Source organism: Phasianus colchicus, chromosome 2 (genome assembly GCF_987193195.1).
Source record: "Phasianus colchicus chromosome 2, bPhaCol1.hap1.1, whole genome shotgun sequence".
NCBI classification, from domain to species: Eukaryota; Metazoa; Chordata; class Aves; order Galliformes; family Phasianidae; genus Phasianus; species Phasianus colchicus.
In genome coordinates this window covers 25,051,180-25,069,640 of record NC_143437.1, presented here as the reverse complement: position 1 = coordinate 25,069,640, position 18,461 = coordinate 25,051,180, and the positions used below count along the sequence as shown (strand labels likewise).

The 18,461-nt window shown below is 36.5% G+C and overlaps 2 protein-coding genes across 5 annotated transcripts in view; one reads left to right on the top strand and one right to left on the bottom strand.

Moving 5' to 3' along the window:
* The window catches only part of THADA (THADA armadillo repeat containing), a 210,315-nt gene that overhangs the window by 908 nt on the left and 190,946 nt on the right, over positions 1–18,461 (top strand). The window contains exon 2 of the mRNA XM_090135152.1: positions 1,808–1,883. The gene's annotated coding sequence lies outside the window, so the exon portion shown is untranslated. The remainder of the gene's footprint in view (positions 1–1,807; positions 1,884–18,461) is intronic.
* Positions 3,701–18,461, bottom strand: part of PLEKHH2 (pleckstrin homology, MyTH4 and FERM domain containing H2) — a 52,225-nt gene continuing 37,464 nt past the window's right edge. For all 4 annotated transcript variants that reach the window (XM_090135155.1, XM_031594830.2, XM_090135156.1 and 1 more), the window contains exons 19-30: positions 18,021–18,133; positions 16,424–16,603; positions 14,959–15,056; positions 14,305–14,482; positions 13,207–13,362; positions 11,655–11,752; positions 11,121–11,262; positions 10,231–10,376; positions 8,522–8,651; positions 7,641–7,727; positions 5,948–6,085; positions 3,701–4,900 (exon numbers count right to left, since the gene is read on the bottom strand). In XM_090135155.1, coding sequence (XP_089991281.1) covers positions 4,718–4,900; positions 5,948–6,085; positions 7,641–7,727; positions 8,522–8,651; positions 10,231–10,376; positions 11,121–11,262; positions 11,655–11,752; positions 13,207–13,362; positions 14,305–14,482; positions 14,959–15,056; positions 16,424–16,603; positions 18,021–18,133 — 1,649 coding nt within the window. In that variant the 3' untranslated portion in view covers positions 3,701–4,717. The remainder of the gene's footprint in view (positions 4,901–5,947; positions 6,086–7,640; positions 7,728–8,521; positions 8,652–10,230; positions 10,377–11,120; positions 11,263–11,654; positions 11,753–13,206; positions 13,363–14,304; positions 14,483–14,958; positions 15,057–16,423; positions 16,604–18,020; positions 18,134–18,461) is intronic.

The window sequence follows — 18,461 nt, the reverse complement described above, 5'->3', positions numbered from 1 at the left end:
AATCCAGCACTGCTCTTGGAAAACTCCATGCAGTTGGTGATTGCTCAGCTCTCCAATTTCTCGAGATCTCTCTGCAAGGCATCTCTGCCCTCGAGGGAGTCGACAGCTCCCCCCAGTTTAGAGTTGTCTGCAAATGTACTTGGTATACCCACAAGTCCTGCATCCAAGTCATTGACAAAAACATTAAAGAGAACTGGCCCCAAAATGGCTGTTGTTTTCTAGTTTAATATTTTACTTCAGCCTCGGGCATTGTCTGTTAATAAACTCAGCTGCTGTAAAACTGTGGAATGACTTCATCTTATGAAAGGGAGGTAGGAAGGAGGTAAACCTGAGCAGACAAGTCACTAGCTTGGGCAGTCAGGGAAGTGACCCACAATCCAAAAGAGCAACAGGAGCTGGCCTTCTGTATCTGAGTAGCTGCTTTGTGTCTTGAGAGAGCTGAGGTAGAAAAACCAAGGTTAAACAATCTCTTACCTACTGTTTTGATTGAAACCAGTAAATAGGCCTCACTTATAATGTTTAACTCGGAATTCATCCCAACTGCTTCATCCTTCCACATACGTTTATGTGGCGAGAGACAGGCCTCATGTAATATTTGCTCTTTAAAAACATTTTTCTCCATTTTGACTTCCATAGTCATGCAGTTTCAGTTCCAGAAGTCTTAATCTGATTATGTTCCCTTGTCTCGATTCACTTCCTGCTTTTTACATGACTCTTCTAAAGCATTTGCTAACCTCTATAGAAACCATGGCATTGTTAAAGGAGCTTCTGGATTTTCCTTAGTGTTGTACAGTAGCATGTCTTCCTGATGCCTTTCTAAACACATTTCTTCTGTAAATTTCATTTCCACGACACATTTCTGGTATCTTGCTATGTGAAACTAGTGCATGATCTACAGTTGGCAGATAAAAGGGTTAAAAACCCTGTCAAAGAAAACAAAACTATGTGGGAATGGCTCCTGGCACAAAGATCTCGTTATATATATAACTGCAACAGCAGGAGTGTAACACTAAAAACCGAAGTATTTTTATAATTATTTGTTCCATGGCAGAATGGTGGCAAATCAGGAAAATGCTGCAGTACAAATCTGAGCTGAGAGCAAAGTAAAGGGTTTACACTTAATAAGCTCTGCTGAAGTCCACTCTGGAAATGAATTTGGAGTTTTCGGTACTTTTAAATTTCTTCTTACTCTATTTCATTTCTTTTACTGCCTTAAGAAACTGTAAAATAATAACTTTTTCTTTCTAATTCTTTATCACTGAATTACTAATCACCTTAGTTAATTTTAACTCAATCTAATGGATCTCACTAAAGCTGTATGGGCTGTTAAATCTTTACCTAAAGGTTTAACAGATTCATTCCTTTATGCAAGAATGGTTTTCTTCCTTCAGGACCTAACGTATAAAACCTACAATAGTCTGAGAAATAATTTCAGCTCTAAATACTTACCAGAATTCCTTTGTTGATAAATATATATTTTTTATCTATTATCTATTTATCTATTAATAAGAAAATATTGATTTTGTGGACTGCATTGTTTTAGAAATGAGTGTTTTGTTACTAGTACTGCCACACAAAAATTGAAAAGGCCAAATGCTATTTTCACTATCAATGTGTTTTATATAGTTACGACTGACCTTTCAGTCGTTGTAGACCTCAGATTCACTGAACATCCCCATACAGATTTTTGTAACTGAGTGCTAGCTCAAAGCAAGCACAGACTGCTCTGAAGTTAGTGATGGAAGGTGAAGTCTCCTTCCATGTGTTAACATATTAATCTCATCCTGAATATGTCTTTACAACCTAGGTTCTTCAGCATCAGTCCCAGAGGCTGCTGCTCATTTCACGGCTCACATGGTATCATTGCTGCTGAAGATTAGAAGGTAAGAAAGGTCTAATTCCTGCCTGAGCTTTAGTCGTGCATTGGGTAGCATGGTGTGAATTATTTTGATGGATGATTCAAGGTTAATGCTGAGATGTGAATCAGTCATGAGGCTCAAGCTGGGTGAGGGAGGCAGAATAGATTAACTCTTTGCCTGAAATTTTCAGTTTTGCTGACTTACATTGTGTGGTATCTTCTTAGTAGGTCTGGGACTAGAATGGCTTGCAGCAAGCTCCCCAGAGACTTGCACTGCTCTGCAAGTTAAGCTGTTGAAGCGTGCTCATCTGTGTAAGAGATTTTCTTGTGGACATAGTTAACTTTAGGGGAGTGTTTGCTTGATTAGCTGTTGCTAATCAAAATCCCGGAAGACACTTAATTGCTTAGTGTTGTATGGTCATGTCATGATTCTGAGTGTATTTATTTCATGAAAATCACACAGCATTTGTGGTAACATGACTATATATGGGATTAAGGATGACATGGTCCTGCACTGCATCCTTATCTTCAAATTGGACAGAGAGGATTTGGAGGCTGGACTATTGGATGAAGAATTGGTTGGATGCTTGTAGTCAGAGTTGTTGTCAATGGCTCTGTGCCCATGAGGCGGCTGGTCATGAATGGTGTCCCTCAGAGGTCTGGCTTGGAATCAATGCTCTTCAGCATCTTTATCAGTGACATACAGTGGGATTGAGTGTACCCTCTGCAAGTTTGCTTATGGCACCCAGCTGAGCAGTGCAGTTGGCACAATAGAAGGAAGGGACACTATCCAGACAGGCCTGGGAGGTGAGAACACATGAGAATCTAATGAGGTTTAACATGGCCAGCTGCAAGGCGTTTGTTGCACTTGGATTGAGGCAATCCCAGCTATGAGTACAGACCAGGAGAAGAACTCTTTGAGAGCTGGGGATCCTTGGCAGGCTGATTTAATGATTGGCAATTCTATCCAAGACAAGGGTGTTGTAACTTGATGATCTTTAAGGCCCCCTCCAACATAAACCATTCTATAACTTACAGTAAAGTCAGTCATAGTAATTGCTGGAGGTGGAAGCTGCTGCCAGACAAATGGAAACTACAGCATGGATTGCTTCTGGGAGTCTGATTTAGGAATATATTGCAGTAGCAAGAGCTTAACACTAAAAGACAAAACAGTATCAGGAGCTGCTGCTGACTCTGCCTCTCTGTAATTTTCAGTAGAAAGCACTGAGCCATAAAATGGTGGTAGAATCCTGCAGACTTAGCTTGTGGCAGGATTTTGAGAGCTTTCAAAGGAAATGGATTTATCAAGTCAGCCTGCCAACTTGGCATTCCAGTCTTTAATACTCTGTTCTTTTTGCATTCTGTATCTCCCATCTATTCTATTTCATTTCTTCAGAAAGATAATCCCTACCTTCCACTGAGAGCAAACAGCTGAAAACCACTTCTTTCTCAATCTGTATATGTGTATATATATATATGAAATCTTAAAATGTCATAAAACAAAGGAGTTTTTCAAACATGAGATATTAATATTCATTATTATGAAATTGCTGCGGTTCAAGGTAATTAACTGTTTAATCATCCTTGATTATCAGCATGAACAGAAGTGGAAATTGTGAAATGTATGTAGTTCAATGATTCATGTTTGACTAGCCTTTCTATGGCTGGACCTAAATTATCTACTAGAGTATTCTGCTGCTGATCTATTTCAGAGCCTGCAGAAGTGTTTCTTTGCATGGAAACCATAAGATTTGGAATTAAAATTGTGTGTCATTTTTGTATCCTTGACCCTACACAGCACTGAGGCTTGCAGCTGAAAAGGGAAACCAGGAAGTACTCCCAAGTCCAATAGTGCATATATAGCATTTTACCTTTGGTGTGTGAGAACATTGTATTACAGTACAAAATGTATAGAAACAAATGAAAGACAACAAGTACACCTTTTATAAAATATTATTCCAAGTCAATGTATATACACTATAGACATGGCACTTTTCATGTCACATATGTCTCCAAGCACAACAATTCAAACTGTCTTTCTGTGTTATTCCTGTGTTTTAAGTTGAGTCATTCTTGATCTGGATTATATTATTTATTTCTGTATTAAAGAAGAAATCAGGTAGACAATCTTGTTTAACAAAACTATACTAAACCCAGTGCCTTTCCAATTTAGATTTTTCCAAAAGGCTGGAGCTGAGAGGGATTGTTTAGAAATTTTTCAGGTCAAGATGAAGATTTGCCATGTAGAATAGCTATATAAAATGCTTAAAAGTATACTGGGAGATCTGATCTGTAATAGTTACATGATGTGTTTATAAGTTTTTAAAGGAGAAATAATTACATTACAGTTACATTACAATTTATTTTTTTGTCCCATGGTGATAGTACTGCAAGTATGAAGTGGAAATGGAAAATATCCTATTTGACATTTTTCAATAAAGCAAAGTCCTTTTCAAAGTGAAGGTTATAAATTCCTATATATATATCTTTTAATGTAGACGAATTGTTGAAGACAGTTTTTTCCCTGAGAAAATACCTAGAAAATGACTAAAAAATATATATAGGCTTGTTCCCAAGGCCACCTTTCCATACTATTGACAGACAGATTTTTGTCATCAATAGGGACAAACCATCCCCAGCAAGTCAGAATTCTTAACTTGGCTCATCTTCTTCATTCCAGTTCAGGCCAGGGCTTTCATTAGAGGGCTTCTCTTGCTATGTACCGTTGAAGTAGATGTAAACTTATCTGCCTTTCTTTTGCTTATAGACCTGCTTATGTAGTATGTGGTTACATCAGAAAGTTTACTATAGGTGTAGAAACCATGTAACAGAGATGTATTATGACAATATGTAACACTTTCATAATAAAGTTGGGCATTTAGTCGGTCTGTTGTTGGTAAGAAGTGGCTGACTTCCCATTTCCTTGAGCTTCTGTCCACTTTGAGGTGTCAGTAATGCTGGTGCAGAGAGGTGATGAGCAGCTCCTTTTTGCTGATGAAAGTTGTTAATATAGCTGGCAATCAGTAGAGTGATCTCAAGAATCTATAACAGGAACATACAAATCTCTTTGAAAAATACAGTGATGTGTTTTGACTGCTGAAAAAATAGCTAACTTTCTAGCTAGTGACAATCACCATCAGCTGGAAAAGTACTTCATCAATCATCAAAGCTAATGACGGGGAGCTTTCTTCTATCACAGCTTGCCAATAATGTAACGCTATTCTCATCACGCTTCAGTCTTAAATGATTCAAACAGATGGCTTACTCAACTGGGAGGTTTTGAAGTCCAATAGATGATGCTCTTACAAAAAACTTTCATGGTGTGTTCCCTCAATTTTCCTAGAAAGTACCTAGAAGTCAAGGACTCAAGATACTCAATAGTCGAGTAGACTAAAGGAACGAAGACTTCTGGGAAGTCTTTACTATATTTTTCCTTCACAGTCCACCCAACCACCTTGCCTTTAAGGGCACAATCTGAGAGAAATTTGTAAATAATTGTTTTACTCTGCGTTTTTGTGTGAAGAGTCATGATTTTATCCAAATTCATATGTGAAATTCATATTTGGAACAGTCTGTGAAATAGAATAACAGCAAAAGACTTTGTTCGTTGTAATACAGTCAGTCTTACCAGTGACTGAGAGAATCTGGATTGAAAAAGTTTGGAGAGTTCCTTCACTGAAGTCAAAAATACTCTAGGATTTTAAAGAAGTGACAGATCTTTCAGATGTTGTGTTCTGCAATTCCACACCAGAATGGAAATACAGCTTCTTAAATATGATCTGTGGTGCTGCTCAATCAGCCAGATTACTTTTTAGGTCCTGCGTATGCTTATTGCCCTTAGTAGCCTTCTATGTCCTTACATGAAAAATTTGGAATGATATCTAAAGGGACATGAAAGCACAGTATTGTCACTGTTGCTTCTTATATTACTAATTATTTCTCCCTCTAAAAGATATCTGGGAAAAGTCAATGTGAGAACACTAGGAATAAAGGAAATGTTTCGTCTTTTACATCAGTTAAAGATTACCCACTTCAGAAAAAGTAGAAAAGTGGCAGATGGTGGAAAACTATACCAGGTAATATACCAACCTTGGGTTTTGTCATGGCGAAAAGCAGTTTTTCAGTTGCTTTGTCCTTTGTCTGAGCATCATTAACAACCAACATAAAATCATCTTGATAGCCTCCAAAAGTCATCAGACTCTTATATGTGTATGTAACTGTTAATCGCTTAAAAAAAGAAACCGGAAAGCTATAAGCAGGGCAATGCAAGAAAAACACATTATGACAAGTATATCTCTTACAAACATCATTACATGTGGATTTTTCAAAATGTTGTCGTTTGCCTCTTCTGAATCCAAATTCTATTCCAAATTAACCAGATCAAACATATTATAAGCAGCTTTCAACTCGAGTCTGTAATTCAGTTTACATAACTCTTGACTAACTTAGAGAGAAGTTCTCCATAGGAATTCCATTTGAAAATGAAATAGTGTCTAAGTAAGTTAAATGGTAGGGTATTTGACATCTAACATTACTAACTCCAGAATTTCTTATTGTGCTGTGATGTAGTTTACAGAAACACAAATTAATGTAACTTCTGTTTTGTTTTTTTCCCCCTCATCTCTGATGGCACATGGATGCACTTCAAAGCTCCTCCTCTTTGCCCAGTGAGGCTCTTTCTGCTCAGTGTTCAGCATCACACGAGTGATCTTTGAGTCTACAAATAGCATTTGGTTTATTGTTAAAACCCCTATTAATAAGCCTCAATACTCAAAAATTAATCATAAGACAACACCCATGAAATAACTGACTTCTTCAGTTACGAAAAACAATTTCTGATATCCTTGATACTTCCTGCAGAAAGTCAGGATACTGCCTGGAAACCAAGCATTTCTTTAATGGAGGGCAGGGACTGCCTACATTGTAAGCAGGCAGTGTTCTGTAGGAATCCTGTATGTAGCACTGTGGGTAGATAAACTAATGCTTATAGGGCTTTCTTCAGTCTCATGCAATGTTCATTCTCATACTACTCATACTGCTACAGCTACTGTATAGTTTTGCTTTCTTTGCTGTCTCTTCTGTTCTATTTTTTTTTAACTACAAAGAAACATAATGAAAAGGCCCATATCAATACAATTAGGAATCTGAGATTTTAATTTTCTGATATTTAATATTAGTACTTGCTAATAGCGACATGCTGTTCAATTTCTTTGCAGGACATATTAAATTAAAGCGGGGATTTTCTCAGGTGCTGCCTTTTTAATACTGATTACCAGGAGTTGTTTTCTGTGAAAACTTTTATCACAAATCAAAGAAAAATCAGAGCCTAAAATGACATAATTAAATAACACTGGGTTATATCACCTACTATTAAACAAAAATAATACAATGAGAATAACAATCTTTTTAGTAACAGCACTTTGCAGAGTGTATGCATTATGAATTATAATGGAAAATGAAGTCTTCAGGAAAAGAAAATTAATGTTATTTTAAGAATTGTAACTGTAGATGTCCTGACATCTGAATGATTAAAATATTAACATTTCATTAAAAGATATAAGAACCCTGTCTGATAAACAAAAATAAATTCTGGGCAAAGAAATCATTATTTATTTCTATTATTAGTACGACTTTAATGATAACATTAAAGCGTTTTGAAAGGAATGAATTTCTGCTTTAAGAGAAAGACTAGATAACAGCATGGAAGACTAATGCTATCTTTTGTGTACTATTCTGCTGAATCTCCCTATCTGCTCAGTATTTAAAAAAAAAAGTCCCTTACCATAGTGCTGTAATCTAGGATGCTTATGCCATCTTCATGTACAGCAAACCATATGAAGGACTTCTCGAGTGAAGATGTTGCTAGAGGCTATAAAAAGAAATGTTCCTAATTACTACTTCAAAATGATACTTGTGTAAATCGCTATTAATGATCGGCTAACACAGAGCTCCCTTCACCCATAGGTTGCTGGGAGGTAACAACAAAGGCCAGTGGAAGAACTAAGAACTCAGCCTAATGCTTGTGAAGCTTCCCTCAGTGCTTCATCCAATAAAATGTACAGTCTCATTAGTAAATTTTATTTTGAAGTTTGAAATTTTGTTCACACATACGTCTATGTGTGCAAAGAACAGAGTGCAGATAAATAATTTAAACATATATATGTATATGTATATATATATGGATTGCCTAATAAGACATAAGGGAGAAGTAACCCTTGTACTTAGCACGGTTGTTCTTAGAACAAAGAGAATTAAGATATGAATGGTTTAAGAGGGAGGCCAGCACAGAAGGGAGTGCTCTAAATACCCTTAAATGACGTTCACATTTCTGCCACATTCCGCTTTCATAACCAGTTAATGGTGGCTTTTCAGTACTCTAATAGTTATCAGGCAAAAAAGGTATGAAACAAAGTCTTTTTCCAACTAAGATATGAAAAAAAGATACAACCTTGATTAATAATCTAAAACAAGCAGTGAGCTTATTAGGAAGGTATGATGTTTTACTTAGTGCTGTGATTATTTAATTTCACCACAATAAATGAGTGATTAGAGAAGAGATTAAATCAGCACATGTATCACACTCCTTTCCAACACGAGAGGTTCTAAGAAAACTCTGCAAATCACACTAAAATAACACCACTCAAATTCCAAGAAGTTTCTTACTTTTGCTGCAAACAATTTAGCACCAAAGAAAGACCATTTTCTGGCTACGGTGAGATAAATGCGCACGCAGTCTGCAGCACTGTGGCCCCGGAGAGCCATCCATCTCGTAGACAATCGCTGACAAAGCTGTCTGTTGAAATGAAATATGTAATTTAGTTATTGAAAGGATTTTAAATACTTACCCTTACAAGTTTAATGAGCAAAAAAAATCCATTTGTTAAAATGGTAATTTAAGTTAACGCACCGACTATCGCTTATGCAGTATTAAATCTGAAACATTGTGTAATGTTTTTATACGTGTGAAAATGACAAAGTTTCTTCTCGTTTCTGCAGCATTGTGATTAAATATTGACGTAGCAGTGGAAGCATAAGGGAAAAAAAGTGTAGCTCAGATTTTAATATGTCTCTACAGGTAATCAATCTGCCTTTATCAGTACTCAACAGCAATGCCAGTTGTCATTCCAAAAATCCATCCAGCTTAGCACCTATCTTTACCTGTGGCTAGCATAGATGTGGGAGATGATGCAGCTTAATGTTACTTTTTTTTTCCAGTGTATCTGAGTTCAGCTGCCAGACAGGGTGCTTCTGATGCATGATGCATTCACACTGGCTCTGTTCTTTTGTGGCTCCAAGGTGAGCTGATTCTATAAAATGATCCCATAGGAAACTCATCCTCCAAAAGCACCCTGGCATACCTTCCAACACAATGACTTTCAGGAATGGCTCACTCTGCAGCCACAAGATTATTAGATCCAGCCCAGTAAGAGAGAAGGAGAATGCATAGTAGAGGGGAGATCTTTCACTTGCAGCTGGCTCTTACTGGGAATATGAAGTCAAACTGCACCCTTAGCAAAAGAACAGAAGAAAAGGGACTGGCATAGAGTGACTCTTTTCCTGCTATGGACTTCCACTTTCTGGCAATTTGTAATTTTGGAACTAATTGAATGGCTGAACAGACTTAGTCTCCACAAGTCAGTCTGATCTAATGCTTCTTACACTTTGTTCTTTGAAATTAATCGTGTACCTTTCTATTTCTTTACTGTAAACTTTTGAATGTCCCTGTTAAATTCTTGGTATGTAATAATGTCACTTTGTGTGTATAATAGCTTTAAACTCTCTCAACTCTGCAGCAAGGAATGAAGAAAACATTTCTGTAATGTGTACTGGTCTTCAAAATTGCAAGGCATTGACTGTGGATAATTAATGCTCTGCTCTTGTTTATTTTAATAGGTATTAGGTGAAATAACTTGCAAATTATTAATTTAAAATTAGGTGATACATTGCTAGCAAGTTGGCTAAGTCTCCATATTGCAATCTGAGTGGCTGCAAGAGATTGCACATTGGAATAGCAAACACTCTGATATACTCCTCATGTCGTTTACTTTCAGTAGTTCTTTAGTTCATGCTCAGGCTTAAATTAGAATTGCTGAATAAGAGAAATAAGAATTTCAAAATCTCTGGGTTTTGTAACACTATGTAGTAATCTGTCTGTTCTAAAGCTTTTACTTGAATGCAGACTTAATGGTGGTACTCTGGGTAGATTTGTAATGCACCAAGGAAATGGGTTCTTGAATTCAGTAAGAATGTGAGTTTCAAACACAGGTCTAGGAAAACGGGGCATAACAAGAAGTGAGACCTTATGACAATTAAAAAACTCCTCATTTTGGTGCTGAATTTTCAGTGAATCTGAATAGCAAAACACATCTCACCTTAACTGTTCCTCTGAACAGCCAAGCCTGTATCTCTTGGGGTAGAATCTCTCCAAAACTTGTTTTAATGTTTGATTGGACTTGGACTGGGACGTGACCTGCCCTGCTGGCGTTGAGAAAGGCCTTTCAAAATCTCCAATCTCTACCTAAGGAAAAGATCACAAAGAAAAAAATTGTTCTTGCAGAGTAACTTTCCAGCTGGGTGCTTACAATCAGCTAGCTTTTTCCTGTCTGTCCAAGTAAAAAATGAAAATGTTTGTCAATAATCACCTGGTGTTTTATTTGCTGATACAGAAACCAAGTCATTTTATTTTTGATTATCTGATATTTACCCTGCAAAAAAGATAAATATCAAGTATAAAATATACAAATGTAGAGTAGAATACCATCTAGTTCCTCTCTGAGATTGCTACATTTTCAGCTACGCAAACCAGTTCAGATTTGAGTAAAACCATCAAATAACTTTCTAAGTAATCTTCTCTTGAGTGTTTGATCTTTTTTTAAAGTGGAACAGATTAGCAGGTAGATATGATAGCAAGACCATATCTAACAAAGAACCTGTAGGCTTTCACTAAACAGTTGTTACTCTCATAAATTAACTTGCAGAAATTGTTTAAAGACTAGCAAATGAACAAATGCTGTGTTACTGTATGATATTCAATCAAAGAGGGCCTGACTGTGTAGGAGGTAAAGGAAGTTTTTATCCTTACTGGCGCCAACAGCATTTCCACTTTAATACAGAAGTTAACATCACACCAAGCTTGCAGCCCAGTCTGTTTCTTGCACTTTCATGTGTGAAAGGTGAAGGTAACTTGATTGACAAGCAACTCTGAACCATTCCTTAATTTAAGGCTTCCATCTATAGAACTGCACGAATGAGCAAGGATTACCTGAGCTAGAAGAGCGGACAGTTCCATTGCCAGTTCTTTGTTTACAGGGAAGAGCCCATTGACTATTTGATCATTTGTCTGATAGACTAGCAGCAGCTTCTCCCTGTCTGTCTCCCCATGGACTTGAACTGAAAAATAAAGCCTGCAGAAAAGACAAAGTTATTAAATAAAGAAGATAGGGAAAAATCTTAGCCCTGAGGATTAGTATATGCTCTGAATGTGAAATATTTATGTCAGTGTCAAAACACGTTAATAGAACAACATTTAAACCAGTGGGCAAATACTTAATTTCAGTCTTCAGAATTCAATTTTGTGTTTCTTTTCAGCAGCTGTGATCACCTTTGATGAGGTTAAAATAAAATAAAAAAAAAAGAACCCTATATATATTTAAAATTGCTGTAGTTACGCCCATTTACTATTTTTGTTGCAAGCTTTGAGTCAGCCACTATTTTTCAGATGAAGAAACCACAAAAATTAAAAATATATCTAATAATTCCTGAGACAAGGCAGAGATGTTATAATTGCTACACGAACCTGTTTTTATAAGTTAGGCGGACGGTCCTTGTGCCTTCACATTTCCCAGGATGTTGCTCTTTAGAGGCTTGCTCCCATTTTGAAATAATGTCACAGATCTAGAAGGGAGTCAATAAGAAAGTGACTTTTGTATGTATTCACCTTTCAAAGTACCTGTGAATAAAAACTATCTACGTATTTTAGTATCATTTACCTATTTCATATCGGAAACTCATGTGCCTTAAGTTTTTAAACTAACTGACAGGTAACTTTATGAGCTGTTCTTAGTTGGAACATTTCATAATTAGGGTTTTTTTGTTTGTTTGCTTATCTGGCAACACCCACGCCAGCTTTGGAAACAAACCATAACTTACGTGTATGGAAAGGCCAGTTAGCTGATTTAGCAGCAGCCAATGAGTGTTTAATTGTACAAAGTGAGTTGTTAAATAATTAATCAATTGCCTTCGATCTCTGCCTTGACTTCCTGCTGCATGAAGCTTTTCAGGTGCTTTCTACTGACTGTTTCTTGTAACGTTTATATGACGTTTGATATGATGAGCAAGCAGACTGGTGCCTGACAGCTGGTGGATGTGGCCAGATGGGGAGGAGGCAGAACAGAGGACCAATGAGTCTTGCTGGACTTCATGGTGCCATTCCTTCATAGATGAACTTTTTGGGGAGCAGTAATGTGATCAGCTTGTAAAATCATTTTTACCAAGGAAAAAGTACTTTTTAAAATACATTTTGCTTTGTATTTGGTAATTATTGCGGCTGGGAAGCAGAACTGATCAGATGACTCTGCTTGTTTGTCATTAGGTCCCGGCTATACCTTTCCTTGTGTCTTGAAATGCAGCTTGTGAACACTGAACAGAGAGAGGGTACAAAAAACTACTGGATAGAAGCACAAAAAAGTCCATTATTAATTAACTGCTAAAAGGCTTGAAAAATACATAATACTTTTCTAATACATAGATGATAGTGCATTTTGCCAAACTTGACTACAAAGATTTTATTACTAGTAATAGAATGAACTAAGATTCAGTACAATAATAAGCCAAACACTGAAAATTTCCAAAACTGAAAGCTAATTATTCTGTATTTAGATAAGGAACCCATTCTTTTTTCTACTTTCTTTCTTTTTTTTTTTTTTTTAATAACAATTTCCCGGATCCATATCCCAGTGTCAGTGACTTTTTGGACCTCAAATGTTCATCTTTTGGGGGTCTATCAGGTATGGTAACTGGCAAGGTACTCGTTGGTCTCAAGGTACACGTTGGATACCAATTGATTTTTGGTTTTAAAAGAAAATGATTAGTTACAGCTTACTTTCTCTTTTGTAATCCAGATTTTACTTCCATGATTAATATCAGTCTCTCAGAGAGTGCTTTTAAATACAGTTCACTGAATGAATTTCAGTAATTCAAAAAGTAGTTTTTCATCATTCCTTTTACATTACTGGAGGAAAAAAAAGCTTTCAGCCTGAAAAAATATTCTGCTTCACACTGTCTGAAGAGAGCTCTGTAAAACGATTTTGCTGTTAAATATGCAAAGCTCATTAAAGACTTCTGTTTACCTTGATGTTTCCTTGTAGACAGTGCTCTATATCTTTGCCAGAGGGATCATCAGAGAAGAGTGCAAATCCTGACTGAGCTGGCTTCCTCATTCCTGTATCCTGATTCAGGGTGTTCAGAAATTCATCCACTGTGGTAGAGGCATCAAACCCAACAACCTAGAAAAGCACCCAAATCTATTTTACTATCAAACATTACAAAAAAAATAAAGCAAAGATTCTGAAAGATGAGAATACCTCTAGAACGTAAGATCCATTCCATTCCTTTTGAATAACTTAGTGTCATTGAAAAGTACAAATTGGTCATTAACTGAATCCATTGATGTGATTTATTTACTTACAGTTTTCAGTTATTTCTTTTTTTTTTTCCTCCAAACTTCAGTCTGGAAACTTTTTAGAGTGGTTTAAATACATGTTGATTTTTCTCTTTTACTGGCCATACAACAAGTAATTAAGAAACTTTTAGAAGGGAGAAAGAAAAACAGTTTGTTTTTCTGTTGCTTGAAATAGAGATTATTCAATGTAGTTTTGACTTAATATAAAAAGTCACCATTTTGTAAACTTTTGAGTTGTTAAAAAAAAAAAATTAGGCTTGCACCAGTATGCATGGAAGCCCAGGGAAGGCTTTCTTACAGGCTTTGACTGATTAATTCCCAAAAGAGTTAAGAATGAAACTGTTTTCTGTAATAAATAGGGTTATCCTTTATAACTGCTGTTGGGAGTTACAGCTGCATTTTTGTGCTTTCTGTGAGATATTTAACTTTTAAAGTATCTGGTGAGAGGAAGTGGAGTTTAATACCCTTCTTTTTTCTTTAGTCGAATTCATTCATCTAGCTGAGAGGTCAAATAAGCAATGGAACTTTAAGATGTCTCATTTTTAAGTGTTTTTTAATATTTTAATTTCCTTTAAAGATTCTGTCCTGAACAATTACTCTTCACTGATCAAACATGACTCAAATATCTGTGCCTTGTACCCTGTGTTAGTACTGGCTCAGGACGAAACTTGAAACATATTTAATAGAATTTTAAGTGTTATGCTTCACATATAAGCCAATAGCACAGGGTTGGGAGAGCCTAGGTTTTCTGGTTTCCTAGATTTACCTGGTAAATGCCATTCATGAAATGAACTGGAATACTAAAGGGTAGTGAATGGTGGTAAGGGTTTCTTAGAAGAGTTGAAAGGATTTCCATTCTGGAAGGCCTGGCTTCTCGGTCTCCATTCTGCTGGGTACGTTCTACACATCGCTGGCAATATATTGCGTATTTCCCAAATTCAGTCCTGTGGCAGAAAAAGAAATCAGGCAATTCTTGGGAACTGGTTGAAAGGACAAGTAAACTGAGTAAATGTCTGTCTCTAGAGATGTGAGATGAGAGGAGCGTTCAGGTTTCACAGCAAGATTTCCAGCATTTTTCCCCAGGGAATTTTGAGGAGAGTGAAAGAGATGAACAAGAATTGTGTAAGAGATGAACGTGGCTCAGAATATTTTGTGCAACTGCCACAGACTTGAGCCTTTGTGCTTTAGCAACCTGCAGTCAGAATTCCATTGCAAAATATTTTTCAAAACAAAGGAGCTTTTCCAGTTGTTGCATAGAAAGAACACGTGCTACCTTTTAGTACTGGAACAGAATTCTACTCAATTTTTTTATAAAATGAATGTCAGAAGATAAAACATACATATATATCGAATGAAAGATTGGAAATAAGGTGCTAAAAGAAGACTAGTCAACCAGCAGGCTAATAATACTCAGGTGTACCTGGAATCTGCATTCTTCTTTAAATGAAGCTTAAGAAGCCAAAGGAATGGGTGCTGGGGCAGAAATAGTCCAACGCAGAGAGCCAAGAGCTGCAAGCCCTGGACAAAAGGAAAACATTCACTGTTTTAAATATCTTACAAAGTAAAACTTTCTGTTTGGCTCTTGGCCAGCAGTGCCAAGGTAAATATCACACAACTGTAAATAGGAAGGAAAAAAATAAAACAAAACAAAGAAAAAACTGAGTAAATGAGCTGAATGTCACCTCACTGGAAGACCAAAATGCTCTCTTTACTTTTATTTGTGTACAACATGTTACTTTTAGGGCTGGAAATGTGGAGGCAAATCAGTTTGTACCAAAAGCAAACTGCAGGAAAAATGAATTCTAAGGCTACAATGCCAAGCATGCTTGAGTTAATAATTTAAGACCTTAAAAAATCTGTGAGGCTACAAATGTTCTACCAAACAAGTTAACCCTAAATATCATACTATATAATTATGATGGCAAAAATTTATTTATCTCTATTGGAGGGATGGCCTCACCAGTGCTTGAATATATCAAAAAATTATTATTTGTGTAAAATTTATATTAAAAAATACATTATTGAATTTCATCAGCCATACATAATTTCAATGTATGCTGACATGAACACGCTATATGTTCTGTAAAACATTTGTGGATGTCTTAGTGATGCACACATACTGTCCATATTTCCAAATATGGGCCTTTTCTAGATAATAGGTATGCCTGCTAGTCATGTGCTACTTTCTATGACAAGTCAGGAGAAAAACGTGTCTATTACAAAAGCCTTGCAGTGACTATTTCCTTTCTCATCTTCTGATTCATTTCTTAGTTCCGTAGGTATGACTATGTCACGTGCCCTATGTCGGGTCTACAAGTTCTACATGAATTCTAATTATTGCTTTTCCTTTCAATTTCAGTTGGTTGTCACATATTTAGATACTGGTGAATAACTGGCAGTGGACTTAGGTGGAGAATTTTAAATATATATTCATAATCTAGCATGCAGAATGCAGGAGGACAGATGAGAAAGAAAGAGGTGACATCTGTCAGAAAAACTGAACATATCTGAGATTCCACAGCATATTGCAACAGCTTTTCTTCATACTTATGCTATGCAGACATCTGGTTTTGCCCACCAGAATTCCTGAGTTAGCACCAATGAAAGGAAAGACGCAGTAAAAGAGAATTAGGTTCCACATGCTGTCTTAATGCTTGATGATAGCTTGATGGTGTATGTTGAACCATTAAAAATTGTGCAGGCATAGATATACCCTGTCATTAGGTGTGAGTACTTTCATGGAGCATAACGTGAGTTTTGCTGCAGATACAGGAGTAATAAGATAGTTCAGGTTTTTATATGATTTTATGCAGATGCTACAGAAGTGCAGAGCCCCTTTGCCATTCCAAACATACTGTGTAATTCCTCCACTGCTGTTGAAATACCTGTATTGGTCCTGTCTGGTTTTGTGGATGTCGACGTCTGGTCTGTTTAATGAGCTGGCAACAGATCTCATTTTGAAGTTCAGGATGTGTGAGGCAGATCTGCAAAGCACTTTGGGCCAAAGATACGTGGTAGTCAATGGCAGGAGAGTCAACTGCAGCATTTATAAATAACTGGCAGGTCTAGAAATAAAACAGTAAGCAAGTAAGTTTGCATACAGAAAGCTCCAACCAATCCTGCAGACATTCTGCATAACAAAAATGTGCTATAATTGAAGTCACAAATAGTAACAGAGGTGAAAAAGGGGACTAGAATGGATGAAAAGCTATAATTTTTCTACAGGATAAAAGCAACACTTAAAAAAAAAAAATGGAGTGTATGCTGGTAGGTGTTGCAACAGTTGTGGTGAAAGGGAAGTTTAAGGACATGTTGTATGAACACAGCTTACCCCTGTGCAGGACTTTAAAATGCAAGGTGGGCAGCTCACAATGGCAGCCAGTGTAAAATACTTGTGTGAAGACTGAGAACAACACAGGGGGATGAATTTTCACAAATTAGAAAACCAGGACGCAGAACCACTTATTTTACTTCTTAGCTTTCACTGGTATTTTTACAGTGGGTTCATATAAACTTCCCACCACCTCTTCTGTCTTAGGAAAGTCAGGCGTTAATCATTTATAAGACAGCTAACGTTGTCACTTACTCCACTTAGTCTATATTATAGTTCCAGTGGTCATGACAACTAAATTCACTTGGTAGAACAGTTCCTTAAAGATGAATTTTCAAAGTATACAGGCAAAATACCAGGAATGAATGGAGGACTAATCTATTTCCAGTCTATCTGAAAATAGGTGGATGCACAAGACTTATTTTATCAGCAATAGAAAAACATAATTTTCTGTTTCTAAATCAGTTCCTCGCTTGACTTTTAAACTGATTTTTAGAAAAGCTTTTAATAAAGGTTATACACATCATCTCTTATTTGACGTAGGCCTGAAATACATTTCAGAAAGTGATTGCCAAATAGATATCAATTTATTTTTATCAGGGAAGTACATTCCTTTTTAATTTTCATACTGCAAGACTGCACAGAATAAAATGGATGTACTCTTATGTGCTTCAGACGCTTCTGACAAATAAGCTGGAAAGCTTACTTACAAATAGCTGTGACTTAGCATATGGTACTTGTCTTGAATTCCTTTCTGTGTCCTAACCATTACATCAAAATTCTCAAGAAAGTTCACGCTGCAGGGAATTTGGTCTTTAGACTGTAAGCTCTGTGGAGAAAGTTCATTTATCCAAACACCGTGTCTTCCAAACTATGATTTATTTCACATTATACAGAATGGCAATAATTTATTTTGTTTCTGGAATATAATTTATTTATAGCTGGGCTACGAGTTAATTTTTAGAGGTGGGTTACTCAAGTAAGGGCAGGAGAGAGGAGAAAAAAGGTTAATGGAATTGCAGCACATTCTTTCTCATTGTTCTCAGACACTAATCTGGCCTTTCACAGGGAAACATCCAAAATCTTATGGGTGTATGAAAAATTTCAGGAAACAAACCGAAGCAAACTTGTAAATAAAAATGTGTTTTTACCTTAAATAATTTAATGGCTTCAGTTTGTAAGGCTTCTGATGGCAAAGTTGTAAGAGGGCAAGTAATTCCTTCTTTGCTGTGGCAAAGGGTAGGATGTCTCCAAATCTGAGAAGCTAAACAGATAAAAATATGTTTTCTGCAATTAATTCAGTACAGAAACTTCAGTTTTTTAGTCATCTCCCTCTCCCTGCATGCTTTCTTTTTGCTCTTATCTATACAGTGGGGCCAGGGAGTCTCAGCGAGGTGAACCTCTTAAGATATTAAGTCAGTTTCATTGCTTCACCTTATGTTGGTAATAGGACCTTCTAAATTTTTATAGCTGTATCTCAAATAGCAGTAACTAGTGTGTGGAATTGCTGGCTTCTGCTGCAAACTGTGAGACTATACAAAATTATGAAAGTTCTCAAGAGCAGAGATGTAGTGTGAAAATAATTGTATGAG